Raw genomic sequence first — 16,500 nt, 5'->3', positions numbered from 1 at the left:
TCATTGAAAGTTGGCATGCAGGTTCAGCAGGCGGTGAAGAAGGCAAATGGTATGTTGGCCTTCATAGCTAGGGGATTTGAGTATAGGAGCAGTGCAGTCTTACTGCAGTTGTATAGGGCCTTGGTGAGGCCTCACCTGAATATTGTGTTCAGTTTTGGTCTCCTAATCTGAGGAAGGGCGTTCTTGCTATTGAGGGAGTGCAGCGAAGGTTCACCAGACTGATTCCCGGGATGGCAGGGCTGACATATGAGGAGAGGCTAGATCGACTGGGCCTGTATTCACTGGAGTTTAGAAGGATGAGAGGGGATCTCATAGAAACATATAAAATTCTGACGGGACTGGACAGGTTAGATGCAGGAAGAATGTTCCCGATGTTGGGGAAGTCCAGAACCAGGGGACGGGGGAGGCAGAGGCTGTGTCTAAGGATAAGGGGTAAGCCATTTAGGACCGAGATGAGGAGAAACTTCTTCACTCAGAGAGTTGTTAACCTGTGGAATTCACTACCGCAGAGAGTTGTTGATGCAAGTTCATTAGAATATATTCAAGAGGGAGTTAGATATGGCCCTTACGGCTAAAAGGATCAAGGGGTATGGAGAGAAAGCAGGAAAAGGGGTACTGATGTGAATGATCAACCATGATCTCATTGAATGGCGGTGCAGGCTCGAAGGGCCAAATGGCCTACTCCTGCACCTATTTTCTATGTTCCTATGTGTCAAATTATTTTAGGTCATATTGCTCCTGAGAAGCGCCTTGGGACATTTCACTAGGTTAAAGGCGCTATATAAATACAAGTTGCTGATTATAACAACGCAACTAGCATTTGTATAAGAACATAAGAAATAGGAGCAGGAGTAGGCCACAAGCCTGCTCCGCCACTCAATGAGTTAATGGCCGATCTTACACCACTTCCCCGCCCTATCCCTTGATTCACTCAGTGCCCAAAAATCTTAGCGATCTCTGTCTTAAATATATTCAACGACTGAGCATCAAAAGGTCTCTGGGGTAGAGAATTCCAAATATAACGCCTTTAATGTGGGTAAAACATCCCAAGGTGCTTCACAGGAATGATTATCGAACAGAATGTGACACCGAGCTGCATGTGGAGATGTTCGGACAGGTGACCGAGAGCTTAGTCACAAAGGTAGGTTTTTAAGGAGCATCTTAAAGGAGGAAAGAGAGGCAGAGAGGTTTAGGGAGGGAATTCCAGAGCTTGGGGCCCAGGCAGCTGAAGGCACGGCCACCGATGATGGGGATAGGGAGGGGCCAGAATTGGAGGAGCGCGGAGGTCTTGTGGGGGCTTTGTGGCGCTGGAGGGGGTTACAGGGCTAGGGAGGGGGCGAGGCCATGGGAAGATTTGAAAACCGGGATTGAGAGTTTTAAAATTGAGGCGTTGTTTAACCGAAAGTCAATGGAGGTTGGCGAGCACAGGGGTGATGGAGCAACCAAGCCCCATTCGCCCATCGCCCTCTGTGCTCGCTGACCTGCAGTGATTCTGGAGATGAGGGGATTAACTTATGAGAGAAGGTTGAGTAGGTTGGGCCTCTACTCATTGGAATTCAGAAGAATGAGAGGTGATCTTATCGAAATGTATAACATTATGAGGGGGGCTTGACAAGGTGGATGCAGAGAGGATGTTTCCACTGATAGGGGAGACTAGAACTCGGGGGCATAATCTTAGAATAAGGGGCCGCCCATTTAAAACTGAGATGTGGAGGAATTGCTTCTCTCAGAGGGTTGTAATTCTGTGGAATTCGCTGCCTCAGAGAGCTGTGGAAGCCGGGACATTGAATAAATTTAAGACAGAAATAGACAGTTTCTTAAGCGATAAGTGGATAAGGGGTTATGGGGAGCGGGCAGGGAAGTGGAGCTGAGTCCATGATCGGATCAGCCATGATCATATTAAATGGCGGAGCAGGCTCGAGGGGCAGTATGGCCTACTCCTGCTCCTATTTCTTGTGTTCTTATGATCTTAGCGTCCCGGGACAGCTCTGCACACCCGATTTTTTCTGGCGTCACTAAATTGCTGTTTGAGGGTCCTTATCAATGAAGTACTTTTGGAGTGTAGTCACTGTACTAATTTGGGAAATGCGTCAATCAATTTGCGCACAGCAAGCTCCCACAAACAGCGATGTGATAAATGACTGGATCATCTGTTTTTAAGCGATCTTGGTTGAGGGATGAATATTGGCCCCAGGACACCGGGGAGAACTCCCCTGCTCTTCTTCGAAATAGTAAGAGTAATTTTACATCCACCAGAGAGGGTCTTCGGTTTAACGTCTCATTCGAAAGACAACACCTCTGACAGTGCAGCGCTCCCTCGGCATTGCACTGGGAGTGTCGGCCTGAAGTGGGACTTGAAACCACAACTTTATGACTCAAGAGTGTGCTGCCCACTGAGCCAGGGGTGACACCTCTCGAAGGATGTAAACACAGACAGGTTGGACATACAGTTACTGGGTTTGCAGTTGGAAAGCCAATTCCGAGATAGACACTGTAAACAGTGGTGACAAGAGCGGGAGATTTACTGAGATGACAGCTGGGATCAACGGTTAAAAATAGGATGGGTTTCAAGGGCATTTGGAAGGACCTGAAAGATGATTCCATCGTGGAATGCCAAGGGAACGTTGCGATCAAGTTATTTCACAAGTGGATGATCACCAAAAATAACTGAAGATGACCATCTGACAATCAGTAGGCTGAAGCCCAGGATGTGGAGTAGGCCTTGGAGGGAGCACAGCGTAGATTTACCAGTATGATGCCTGTCTCTGGAGAAATACCACCAACGATGCCTCCGCAAGATCCTGCAAATCCCCTGGGAGGACAGACGCACCAACGTTAGCGTCCTCGACCAGGCCAACATCCCCAGCATCGAAGCACTGACCACACTCGAGCTCCGTTGGGTGGGCCACATTGTCCGCATGCCAGACACGAGACTCCCAAAGCAAACGCTCCGCTCGGAACTCCTTCACGGCAACTGAGCCAAAGGTGGGCAGAGGAAACGTTACAGGGACACCCTCGAAGCCTCCCTGATAAAGTGCAACATCCCCACCGACACCTGGGAGTCCCTGGCCAAAGACCGCCCTAAGTGGAGGAAGTGCATCCGGGAGGGCGCTGAGCACCTCGAGTCTCGTCACCGAGAGCATGCAGAAATCAAGCGCAGGCAGCGGAAGGAGCGTGTGGCAAACCAGTCCCACCCACCCCTTCCTTCAACCACTGTCTGTCCCACCTGTGACAGTGACTGTGGTTCTCGTATTGGACTGTTCAGCCACCTAAGGACTTATTCTAAGAGTGGAAGCAAGTCTTCCTCGATTCCGAGGGACTGCCTACGATGATGATGATGACCTGTACTCCATGGGGTTCAATTACAAGGAGAGATTACACGAATTAAAGGTCGTTCTCCCTGGAATGTAAAAGGTTAAGGGGTGATCTGGTCAAAGTTTTCAGGATATTAAGGGGAACAGATAGGGTAGTTAGAGAGATACTATTTCCGCTGGTTGGGGAGTCGAGTACAAGGGGGCACAGTCTAAAAATTAGAGCCAGACCTTTCAGGAGTGAAATTAGGAAACACTTACACACACAATGGGTGGTAGAAGATTAGAATTCTCTTCCACAAACGACAACTGATGCTGGGTCAATTGTTAATTTTCGATCTGACACTGGTAGATTTTTGTTAACCAATGGTATCAAGGGATATGGGCCAAAGGCGGGTATATGGAGTTGGGTCACAGATCAGCCATGGTTCCATTCAGCGGTGGAACAGGCTCGAAGGGCTGAGTGGCCTCCTCCTGTTCCTATGTTCCGAGGGGTGTAATGTATGCCCCTGTGAGGATGCTCACAGGTTTGTAGAGCTGTTGATCGTGGGAATCCTCCCTCTGTTTATTGGGGACTTGGCCTATTGGGTATTGCACGGGGCAGTACCGTGCAATCGGTTTTCACGTCGGTTTTCGGACTTCCAGGCTGCCTACAATTTCTGCGGTCTGGAGGAGTCCGTGTTCCATGTCTATTTTCAATGTGTGAGGTTGAAGCCCCTCTTCCAATATTTGAAGGGGCTGCTCCTCAAATTCTGGTTGCATTTCAGTCCCACACTCCTGATCTTTGGGCACCCTGTGGGGAGGGGAGCGGGCAGGTCGGAAGGCCTCCACGTAGGACTGCTCCTGGGCATGGCCAAGGAGGCCATCAGCCGGTCCAGGCAGCGGGCCGTCGAGGGGATCGTTCAGCCCGACTTCCTGCCTCTCTTCCATGGTTACATCCGAGCCAGGGTGCCTCTGGAAATCGAGCACGCGGTGTCCACCGGTACGCTCGCGGCCTTCCGCGAGAGGTGGGCGCTGGAGGGACTGGAGTGCATCATCACCCCCCGGGAACCAAATTTTTATTTGATTCTTTAATGTTAAAAGTTTAATTTGATTATATTTGTCGGTTCTAATGCCCACTTTTAAGGGGGGGCAACTTGATTTATAGTTTTACTTTAAAATAGTTGTAGAGCTGTTGAGTTGGGAGTGGCTTAGCCAGTCACGTGATGTTCACAAGACTCAATAAAACCCCAGCTAGTTGGGTTCGGGGGATGCACGATGAGGCAGTTGGTTGTGAGCCTGGTGGATGAACTGGTAATATGTAGTGTGATTGTTAAACCTTTGTTAATAAACCAACTAGTTCTTAATAGCAATGTGTTGCTATGAATTCTGAATCAAAGAACCCATGAAGCAAATACATTACAGAAGGAGTACTGTTGGCCTTGTATGAGGACGAGGTGAGGTCTGGGATGAGGAACAGGACGAGGCCCAGAACCAGATGAGGAGGGAGCAGCCCGCATGCCTTTGCCATGACCAGGAAAGTGTGGGGACATGGTACCGAGAGCACTACCCACTGAGCCACGGCTGACACCCAGGGAAAGGGGGAAAGTCGTTCGAAAGAAGCGAGCTGGAAGCTCATAACGTATAAGATTCTGAGGGGGCTCGATGGGGTAGACTCAGAGAGGATGTTTCCCCTTGTAGGGGAATCTAGAACTCGGGGGTATAGTTTCAGAATAAGGGGTCGCCCATTTAAGATGGAGATAAGAAGGAATTTCTTCTCTCAGAGGGTCGTGAATCTGTGGAATTCCCTACCCCCAGAGGCTGGGTCATTGAATATATTTAAGCTGGAGATATAGATTTGTGAACGATAAGGGAGTCAAGGGTTATGGGGAGCGGGCAGGGAAGTGGAGTTGAGGCCAAGATCAGATCAGCCATAAGAACATAAGAACATAAGAATTAGGAACAGGAGTAGGCCATCTAGCCCCTCGAGCCTGCTCCGCCATTCAACAAGATCATGGCTGATCTGGCCGTGGACTCAGCTCCACTTACCCGCCCGCTCCCCGTAACCCTTAATTCCCTTATTGGTTAAAAATCTATCTATCTGTGATTTGAATACATTCAATGAGTTAGCCTCAACTGCTTCCTTGGGAAGAGAATTCCACAGATTCACAACCCTCTGGGAGAAGAAATTCCTTCTCAACTCGGTTTTAAATTAGCTCCCCCGTAGTTTGAGGCTGTGCCCCCTAGTTCTAGTCTCCCCGACCAGTGGAAACAACCTCTCTGCCTCGATCTTGTCTATCCCATGATCGTATTGAATGGCGGAGCAGGCTCGAGGGGCCGTATGGCCTACTCCTGCTCCTATTTCTTACGTTATGTTATGTCATTCTGCGAAAAGTGAGATCAAGACCATTTTTGCTTTATATTTTCATTTGCAGATTGCAGGACGAGATCCAGCTGAAAGAGGAGGCTGAGAACAACCTTGCAGCATTCCGACACGTAAGTCTCGCGTTCGGATCCCAAACCTTTCTTTATTGATGTTTACAAATGGGGATTAAAAAGTCTGGTGTGACGGACAGCCGAGAATCGTCCAATCAGGTAACGAAAGAGTCTGTCCGATTTCCGATTGGGTGTGGGATGGTGGGGCGCCATGACGATGGACATGCCGGGTGACCAATGGCGGGGGTGGGGGCGGGAGGTCATGTGACGGAACCTCGAGGGATGCCTCCAGAGTTGGTGACCTCGGCTGTAATCTGATTGGGTGGTGGGCAGGAAGGGGCAGAGAGGGTCTACTGGCACAAGGACCTGTTGCCCTTCCCCCCGCCCCCCCGCTAACCGAGTGTGAGAGTGACACTGTGCGCTTCACGCCCTCCAATGCGCTGCGGTTGTCCGCCCCGAAAACCTCTCCCTGGCTAGCGGTCAAGAAACCGTCGCCGTGAGAGTCTGGGTCCTTATTTAGTGCAGTTTCCTCATTTAAGGAAGGATATACATGCATTGGAGGCAGTTCAGAGCAGGTTCACTGGGTTGATTCCGGAGCTGAGGGGGTTGTCTTATGAGGAAAGGTTGAGTAGGTTGGGCCTCTACACATTGGAGTTTAGAAAAATGAGACGTGATCTTATCGAAACGTATAAGGTTCTGAGGGGTCTTGACAAGATGTATGCAGAGAGGATGTTTCCCCTCGTGGGGGAACCTTGAACTAGGGGGGCATAGTTTCAGAATTAAGGCGTCGCCCATTTAAAACTGAGAAGAGGAGGAATTTCTTCTCTCAGAGGGTTGTAAATCTGTGGAATTCTCTGCCCCAGAGAGCTGTGGAGGCTGGGTCATTGAATATATTTAAGGCGGAGATCGACAGATTTTTGAGCGATAAGGGAGTGAAGGGTTATGGGGAGCGGGCAGGGAAGTGGAGCTGAGTCCATGATCAGATCAGCCATGATCTTATTGAATGGCGGAGCAGGCTCGAGGGGCCAAATGGCCTACTCCTGCTATGTTCTTATCACTGACAACCCAGTGTAGTTTTATTAAAAATACGTTCACGGGATGTGGGCGTCGCTGGCCAGGCCGGCATTTAGCGCCCGTCCCTAATTGCCCCTTGAGAAGGTGGTGGTGAGCCGCCTTCTTGAACCGCTGCAGTCCCGTGCGGTGAAGGTGCTCCCACAGTGATGTTAGGGAGGGGGTTCCAGGATTTTGACCCAGCGACGATGAAGGAACTGGCAAGGTATGCGGAGGAACCGTTACTGTGAGAGCCTGGGTGCTAACGGCGACAGCCCACTGTTGTTTCACCAAAGATGCAATTCTGGGGATGTTGTGCGCGTCGCTGGCGAGGCTGGCATTTATTGCCTCGTCGCCACGGAGAGAAAGTGGCGGTGGCTCTTTCTGCTTGCCGAAATCCCGGGACAAAACGGGAGTGAGGGTTGTGGCTCACTGCCGATCGCTCTGCGGGGGGAGGGGGCGGGGGCGAAGCGACTAAACCCCACCACTGGGCTGGTTGGCTTTCTGCTTCTGGGCCGGAGCTAGGGAGGGTCTTTATTCGAAGGTCCCGCTGGGGTTATTTATAAACGGCCCGCAGACAACTGGCGGCGGGGGTCGACTTACTGAGTGACGGTGACAATCGGGAGTTAATCCCACCACAGCTGGTGATCTTTCCCTTTTCCAGGATGTCGACGCTGCTACCCTGGCTCGCATCGACCTCGAGCGCAGGATCGAGTCGCTCAATGAGGAGATCGCCTTCCTCAAAAAGGTGCACGAGGAGGTGAGTCCGTGCGCGCGAGTCTCAGCGAGCGACGGGACCATCATTCCCCCACACTGTTCTCCATCCCCTTTCCCCCCCCCCCCCCCACCCCTGGGGTGTGTAACGTATGCGCCTGTGCGCGTGATCACGGGTTTGTCGAGCTGTTGAGCCGCCTCTGGGAAATCCCCTCCGTGCCTTTCAGTTCTGCGCGGAGGGGTTTCCTGTACAGGCTGCTCCTGCACACTCTCCACTTTGCCATCCTCATCTGCCGTCCGGACACGCCACGGCGCACCATCTGGCCGTCCGGAGGAGGCGGGGGTCCCCAATGGAGTACACTCTACGCGGGAGTCCTCCCTCTATTTATTGGGGACTTGGCCTGGAGGGTGTTGCACGCAGCAGTCCTGCGCAATCGGTTTTTTAAATCGGTTCAAGGACTCCCAGGCCTCCTGCAATTTCTGCGGCCTGGAGGAGTCCGTGTTCCACGTGTATGTACGTTGTGTGAGGTTGCAGCCCCTATTCCAATATCTGAAGGGGCTGCTCCTCAAATTCTGGTTGCACTTCAGTCCCACACTCCTGATCTTTGGGCACCCTGTGTGGAGGGGAGCGGGTAGGTCCGAGGGCCTCCTCGTAGGACTGCTCCTGGGCATGGCCAAGGGGGCCATCAGCCGGTCCAGGCAGCGGGCGGTCGAGGGGGCCGTTCAGCCCGACTGCCTGCCTCTCTTCCGCGGTTACATCCGAGCCAGGGTCTCCCTGGAGATGGAGCACGCGGTGTCCACCGGTACGCTCGCGGCCTTCCGCGAGAGGTGGGCACCGGAGGGACTGGAGTGCATCATCACCCACGGCAACCAAATTTTAATGTGATTTAAGTTTCCTTTAAAGTTTTATTTGGAAATGTGTAGGTTCCAGTGCCCTCGCCAAAAGGGGGCACTTGATTTAAAGTTATGCTCAAAATAGTTGTAGAGCTGTTGAGTTGGGAGTGGCTTAGTCAGTCACGTGATGATCACAAGACTCAATAAAACCCCGGCCAGTTGAGTTCGGGGGATCCACGATGAGGCAGGTGGTTGTGAGCTTGGCGGATGAACTGGTAATGTGTAGTGTGATTGTTAAACCTTTTGCTAATAAACCAACTAGTTCTTAATAGCAATGAATTCTTAAGCAAAGAACCCATGAAGCAAATACATTGCAGTGGGGATGAGGGACATGAGTTGTGGGGAGAGGTTGAAAGAGAGGGAAGTTCTCCCAGGAGCAGAGAAGGTTAAATGGTGACCTGATCGAGATTGTCAAAATGATGAGCGGTTTTGACAGAGTAGGTGCAGAAAAACTATTCCCTCTGGCGAATGGGTCAATAACCAGAGGTCATGGAATCAAAATCACTGGAAAAAGATCGAGAGGGGAGATGTGGAGAATTGTATTCACTCGGAGAGATGTTGGGATCTGCAGTGCTCCTGCTGAAAAGGTGCTGGGAGCTGATTCCATTAATAATTCTGAAAGGAAGTTGGACAGGTCCTAGAGGATGAGGAGCTTACAGGGTTACGGACAAAATATGGGGATGTGGACCGAAGCAAGTCCGCTCAAGGAGCCGGCACAGGCACGACGGGCCGAATGGCCTCCTTCTGTACTGTAATTTTCTGTGATTCTAAGTGTGTTGTTTACAGAGTAAAGCTCCATCTACACTGTCCCATCAAACACTCCCAGGGCAGGTACAGGGGGTTAGAGACAGAGTAAAGCTCCCTCTACACTGTCCCATCAAACACTCCCAGGGTAGGTACAGGGGGTTAGAGACAGAGTAAAGCGCCCTCTACACTGTCCCATCAAACACTCCCAGGGCAGGTACAGCACGGGGTTAGATACAGAGTTAAGCTCCCTCTACACTGTCCCATCAAACACTCCCAGGGCAGGTACAGGGGGTTAGAGACAGAGTAAAGCTCCCTCTACACTGTCCCATCAAACACTCCCAGGGTAGGTACAGGGGGTTAGAGACAGAGTAAAGCGCCCTCTACACTGTCCCATCAAACACTCCCAGGGCAGGTACAGCACGGGGTTAGATACAGAGTAAAGCTCCCTCTACACTGTCCCATCAAACACTCCCAGGGCAGATACAGCACGGGGTTAGATACAGAGTAAAGCTCTCTCTACACTGTCCCATCAAACACTCCCAGGGCAGGTACAGCACGAGTTGGATATAGAGTAAATCTCCCTCTACACTGTCCCATCAAACACTAGCGGGGCAGGTACAGTGATTAAGGTAGCCCTGTTGTGCCTTCATGATGGAAGTTAGAAGCTAAATAATCCTGAGGTCAGTTATGGGCTTCACAGACAATGATTGGTTTCCTGTCACTTTTGAAAAATAAATTCTGGTGAAATTTGCATATGTGACAGTGCGCCTCTTTAACAGATTAAAATGGTTATATACACTATGGAGTCCCTCGTGGCCTTGCTCATGGGAAGGTGGATGAAGTGTGCGAAACCGCTGCCTTTGCACAGCTGCGCGTCCTTCCCACTTGAACCGAGCAATGCCACGGGAGCTCCGCCAATTTATTTTTTCTAAATTGTTTTACGAGTGTCTCTTTCCTTCCCCCGCCTTCGTTACTGGTTTACAGGAACTGCGTGAGCTGCAGGCCCAGCTCCAGGAGCAACAGGTCCAGGTGGAGGTGGACATGTCCAAGCCTGACCTCACCGCCGCCCTGCGCGACATCCGCGCTCAGTACGAGTCCATCTCGGCCAAGAACGTCCAGGAGGCCGAGGAGTGGTACAAGTCGAAGGTTGGTGGTGGGCGCATCTCACCGTTACACGGCGACAACGCAGGGTTGGGGGGGCTGGGGGATGCGAGGGGGTGGGGGGAGCGGAGGGGGGAGCGGAAGGGGGAGTGGAGGAGGGGAGGGATATGTGCGTAACAACTGATTACGCAGAGCGGGGGATCTAGCTCAAATGGTAAGTGCTCGCTCAGCATCTGAGAGGTAGCGGGATCGGTGCCAGAATACAGAATACTCCACCGCTCTTTGCCAGGATCGCACAGTCGGTAGGGCATCGGACTTTCAACCCGAGGGGCCAGTATTCAGGTCCCTGTTCGAGCACAGATTTCCTGGTGCATATTCGATGGGCCGAATGGCCTCCCTCTGTGCTGTACTATTCTATGAGAGCGTGGACAAGTCCAAACTGGGGAAGCCTGAGGGTCAATCTTTAGTCGTCTTCCCATTCGGATACCAGAACGTCGGCAGATGAAAAACTAAGAAAGAAAGACTTGCATTTATATAGCACCTTTCACAACCTCAGGACGTCTCAAAGTGCTTTACAGCCAATGAAGTACTTTTGGAGTGTAGTCGCTGTAGTAATGTGGGAAACGCGGCAGCCAATCGCCGCACAGCAAGCTCCCACAAACAGCAATGTGATAATGATCAGATCATCTATTTTTTTGTTATGTTGATTGAGGGATAAATATTGGCCCAGGACATCAGGGAGAACTCCCATGCTCTTCTTCAGAATAGTCGCCATGGGATCTTTTACATCCACCTGACAGAGCAGATGGGGCCTCGGTTTAACGTCTCATCTGAAAGACGGCACCTCCCACAGTGCAGCACTCCCTCAGCACTGCACTACGAGTGTCAGCCTGGATTTTTCTGTACTCAAGTCCCTGGTACAGGTTGAACCTCCCTGATCCAGAACTCCCTTATCCGGAACCACCCCTCGTCTGGAACCATTCCCGGCCACCGGGTGGCGCATGCGCAGAACTCCGATATGAACAAATTGAAATCCTTCCTCGCTGCCGACTCCCGCAATCGCTGGCCTGACCCCGCGATCCAACGCTCCCTCCACCCCCATGATCTCTCTGCCGCACTTCCAGCTCCAAGCCAGCCAAGCCCGATATCCCCTTGCTCAGCACCTGTGCCACCCAATTTAACGTGACCACCCCTTGTCCGGAAAAAAAATCCCTTATCCGGCACAGGCCAGGTCCCGAGGGTTCCGGATAGAGGGGTTCAACCTGTAGTAGTGTGGATACATATCATAGGCAGTCCCTTGGAATCGAGGAAGACTTGCTTCCACTCTTAACATTTAGGTGGCTGAACATCCAATACGAGAACCACAGTCCCTGTCACGGGTGGGACAGATAGTCCTTGAGGGAAAGGGTGGGTGGGACAGGTTTGCTGCATGCTCTTTCCGCTGCCTGCGCTTGCTTTCTGCATGCTCTTGGCGACGAGACTCGAGGTGCTCAGTGCCCTCCCGGATGCGCTTCCTCCACTTAGGACGGTATTTGGCCAGGGGCTCCCAGGTGTCGGTGGGGATGTTGCACCTTATCAGGGAGGCTTTGCGGGTGTCCTTGTAACGTTTCCTCTGCTCACATTTGGCTCGTTTGCCATGAATAAAGGAGGAGGGGGCAGGTGATGGGGCAGGCTTGTGGCCGCAGGAAAAGCTTTCACCTGAGTGCTTTCGTTCGCAGGTCACCGATTTGAATCAGAATGCGGTCAAACACAATGACGCCTTGCGACAGGCCAAACAGGAAGTGATGGAATACCGCCACCAGATTCAGACCTATACCTGCGAGATCGATGCCCTCAAAGGCTCCGTGAGTATTTGCCGGTCTCTGTCGCTGAATCCCCGCCGGTAATCGTAAAGGGAAGAGGAAAGTCTCGCATTTATATAGCGCCTTTCACCGACCACCGGACGTCCCAAAGCGCTTTACATCCAATGAGGTACTTTTTTTAGAGCGCAGTCACTGTTGAATTGTGGGAAACGCGGCAGCCAAACTTGTGCACAGCAAGCTCCCACAAACAGCAACGGGATAATGACCGGGTCATCAGTTGGTCCAGCGATGTTGGTTGAGGGATAAATATCGGTCCTCAGGACGCTGGCGAGCACTCCCCCTGCTCTTCTCCGAATAATGCACCTGAGAGAACAGACGGGGGTCTCGGTTTAACGTTTGATCCAAAAGACGGCACCTCCGACAGTGCGGCGCTCCCTCAGCACTGCACTGGGAGTGTCGGCCCAGATTTTTTGCGCTCAAGTTCCTGGAGTGGGACTTGAACCCACAATCTTCTGACTCAGGCTCAAAAGTGTGCTACGCAATGAGCTAAGGGTGAATTATCCCATTCAATAATTTACCAACATTAATCAAATGCAGATGGAATGGACAATATGTGTAAAGGGTTAATTACAGCATTCAATTGTACACAGTTCTGGGTCTCGGTATTACAGAGAGGGTATCGAGGCACCAGAGAAGGTGCAAAAAAGATTAACAAGGATGGTACCAGACCCGAGAGCTTACACCTTTCAGGAAAAACTGAACAGACTTCTCTCGAAAATCCAAAATAGAAGAGGGGTGACCTGATAGAGGTCTTTACAATTGTGAAAGAGTTTGAAGGGGTAAAAGTATAGCAATCGTTCTACTCTTTTGGTCACCCATGCTCATTTCTACCTATGCGGCTCGGTGTCAAATATTTAGTCTCATAACACTCCTGTGAAGCGCCTTGGAACATTTCACTTCGTTAAAGGGCTATATAAATATAAGTTGTTGTTGTTGTTGTGTTGGAGACCAAAACTAGGGACCATAAATATAAGACAGCCACTAATAAATCCAATCGGGAATTCAGGAGAAACTTCTTCACCCAGGGAGTGGTGAGACTGTGGAACTCGTTGCCACAGGGCGTGGTTGAGGCGAATAGTATCGATGTATTTAAGGGGAAGCTGGATAAACACATGCGGGAGAAGGGAATAGAAGGATATGTTGATGGGGTGAGATGAAGAGGGGTGGGAGGGGGTTGGTGTGGAGCATAAACACCGGCACGGACCTGTTGGGCCTGTCTCAGTGCCAATAGTATGGCCCAGATTTTGCTGGAGTTAGGCATCTCACGGCGTTCCCCGTTGGTTAGACTGGCTCGCACACGGTTAGCCTTTAAACTTTTTGCCCTGACACTTGCCGGCAGTGCGAGCTGGTAACGGGGCAGTAAGCGACAACGGGTTATCTGTGACCTCGGTGACCAACGGGACAACGGTCTGTCTCCTTAATCAGTGGGATTACAGGATTGGGAAATAAACTGAGGAGGAACTGAGAAGGAGGGAGAATTAGAGTCAAATCAGGGTGAGAAAGAAATGAAGAGAGTGCAAAAAAAGATTGATTTACCATAACAACAACTTGCATTTATATAGCGCCTTTCACGTAGTAAAACATAAGAACATAAGAAATAGGAGCAGGAGTAGGCCATACGGCCCCTCGAGCCTGCTCCGCCATTCAATAAGATCATGGCTGATCTGATCATGGACTCAGCTCCACTTCCCCGCCCGCTCCCCATAACCCTTCACTCCCTTATCGCTCAAAAATCTGTCTATCTCCGCCTTAAATATATTCAATGACCCAGCCTCCACAGCTCTCTGGGGCAGAGAATTCCAAGCTGCTTACAGGAGTGTTAAGAGATAAAACAAATACATTTGACACCGAGCCAAATAAGAAGAAATTACGGCAGATGGACAAAAGCTGGATCAAAGAGATAAGGAGACCAAAACTGTACGCAGTACTCCAGGTGTGGCCTCACCAATACCCTGTACAGTTGTAGCAGGACTTCTCTGCTTTTATACTCTATCCCCCTTGCAATAAAGGCCAATATTCCATTTGCCTTCCTGATCACTTGCTGTACCTGCATACTAACTTTTTGTGTTTCATGCACAAGGACCCCCAGGTCTCTCTGTACTGCGGCACTTTGTAATCTCTCTCCATTTAAATAATAATTTGCTTTTTTATTTTTCCTACCAAATTGGAGAACCTCACATTTTCCCACATTATACTCCATCTGCCAAATGTTAGTGGAGTATCTCTCCCTCGCCACAAGCTGCTGGCCGGTTTGTACATTAATAGGGGGCTTGACAAGGTGGATGCAGAGAGGATGTTTCCACTGATGGGGGAGACTAGAACTAGGGGGCATGATCTTAGAATAAGGGGCCGCCCATTTAAAACTGAGATGAGGAGGAACTTTTTCTCTCAGAGGGTTGTAAATCTGTGGAATTCGCTGCCTCAGAGAGCTGTGGAAGCTGGGACATTAAATAAATTTAAGAGCGATAGACAGTTTCTTAACCGATAAGGGGATAAGGGGTTATGGGGAGTGGGCAGGGAACATAAGAACATAAAAACATGAGTAATAGGAGCAGGAATAGGCCATACGGCCCCTCGAGCCTGCTCCGCCATTTAATGCCATCATGGCTGATCTGATCATGGACTCGAGTCCACTTCCCTGCCCGCTCCCCATAACCCCTTAATCCCTTATCGGTTAAGAAACTGTCTATCTCTGTCTTAAATATATTCAATATCCCAGCCTCCACAGCTCTCTGAGGCAGCAAATTCCACAGATTTACAACCCTCTGAGAGAAGAAATTCCTTCTCATCTCAGTTTTAAATGGGCGGCCCCTTATTCTAAGATTATGGCCTCTAGTTCCAGTCTCCCCCATCAGTGGAAACATCCTCTCTACATCCACCTTGTCAAGCCCCCTCAGAATTTTATATGTTTCAATAAGATCACCTCTCATTCTTCCAATTCCAATGAGTAGAGGCCCAACCTGCTCAACCTTTCCTCATAAGTCAACCCTGTCACCTCCGGAATCATGGGCCTGAGTCCATGATCAGATCAACCATGATAGTATTAAATGGCGGAGCAGGCTCGATGGGCCGAATGGCCTACTCCTGCTCCTATTTCTTACGTAATACCCACGTAGTGTCGATCAGATCCCGATATTTTATTCAGTGAAGCCCGATTTCGATCCCCCGTGATAATGCGCTGTGCGCGGACACTCGGTAATCGCGGCGGTCTGAACCGTCTCTCCTTCCGGCAGAACGAGTCGTTGATGCGTCAGATGCGGGAAATGGAGGAGAGGTTCGTGGGCGAGGCGGCGGGATACAACGACACCATCGCACGGCTGGAGGAGGAGATCCGGCACCTGAAGGACGAGATGGCGAGGCACCTCCGCGAGTACCAGGACCTGCTCAACGTCAAGATGGCGCTCGACGTGGAGATCGCCACCTACAGGAAGCTGCTGGAAGGGGAAGAGAGCAGGTGCGTCGTACCCCGCCCGCGCGGACCCATGGGTGGGGGGGTGGCAGAGGGGCGAACACTTGACCTTTCACCCCTCGCAAAGGGGGCTGGCACCCAGCCTGCCGAGACCGAGATCAGAATTCGTACTTCTCCCGTCCTCCGACAGTGCGGCACTCCCTCAGTACTGCCCCTCCGACAGTGCGGCACTCCCTCAGTACTGCCCCTCCGACAGTGCGGCACTCCTTCAGTACTGCCCCTCCGACAGTGCGGCACTCCCTCAGTACTGCCCCTCCGACAGTGCGGCACTCCCTCAGTACTGCCCCTCCGACAGTGCGGCACTCCCTCAGTACTGCCCCTCCGACAGTGCGGCACTCCCTCAGTACTGCCCCTCCGACAGTGCGGCACTCCCTCAGTACTGCCCCTCCGACAGTGCGGCACTCCCTCAGTACTGCCCCTCCGACAGTGCGGCGCTCCCTCAGTACTGCCCCTCCGACAGTGCGGCGCTCCCTCAGTACTGCCCCTCTGACAGTGCGGCACTCCCTCAGTACTGCCCCTCCGACAGTGCGGCACTCCCTCAGTACTGCCCCTCCGACAGTGCGGCACTCCCTCAGTACTGCCCCTCCGACAGTGCGGCGCTCCTTCAGTACTGCCCCTCCGACAGTGCGGCACTCCCTCAGTACTGCCCCTCCGACAGTGCGGCACTCCCTCAGTACTGCGCTCCCTCAGTACTGCCCCTCCGACAGTGCGGCACTCCCTCAGTACTGCCCCTCTGACAGTGCGGCACTCCTTCAGTACAGCCCCTCTGACAGTGCGGCGCTCCCTCAGTACTGCCCCTCCGACAGTGCGGCACTCCCTCAGTACTGCCCCTCCGACAGTGCGGCACTCCTTCAGTACTGCCCCTCCGACAGTGCGGCACTCCCTCAGTACTGCCCCTCCGACAGTGCGGCGCTCCTTCAGTACTGCCCCTCCGACA

General features: G+C 51.7%; 1 protein-coding gene across 5 annotated transcripts in view; it reads left to right on the top strand.

Moving 5' to 3' along the window:
- The window catches only part of LOC139259659 (desmin-like), a 56,654-nt gene that overhangs the window by 25,968 nt on the left and 14,186 nt on the right, over positions 1 to 16,500 (top strand). For all 5 annotated transcript variants that reach the window (XR_011592625.1, XR_011592624.1, XR_011592622.1 and 2 more), the window contains exons 2-6: positions 5,726 to 5,786; positions 7,441 to 7,536; positions 10,116 to 10,277; positions 11,951 to 12,076; positions 15,328 to 15,548. Coding sequence is in view for 1 of the 5 variants with exons in the window: in XM_070875193.1 (XP_070731294.1) it covers positions 5,726 to 5,786; positions 7,441 to 7,536; positions 10,116 to 10,277; positions 11,951 to 12,076; positions 15,328 to 15,548 (666 nt within the window). In the remaining 4 variants the exon portion in view is untranslated. The remainder of the gene's footprint in view (positions 1 to 5,725; positions 5,787 to 7,440; positions 7,537 to 10,115; positions 10,278 to 11,950; positions 12,077 to 15,327; positions 15,549 to 16,500) is intronic.

This window comes from Pristiophorus japonicus, chromosome 3 (genome assembly GCF_044704955.1).
Source record: "Pristiophorus japonicus isolate sPriJap1 chromosome 3, sPriJap1.hap1, whole genome shotgun sequence".
Lineage (NCBI taxonomy): Eukaryota > Metazoa > Chordata > Chondrichthyes > Pristiophoridae > Pristiophorus > Pristiophorus japonicus.
Note: the sequence above shows the minus strand (reverse complement) of the source record. Positions and strands in the feature narration are given on the sequence as shown.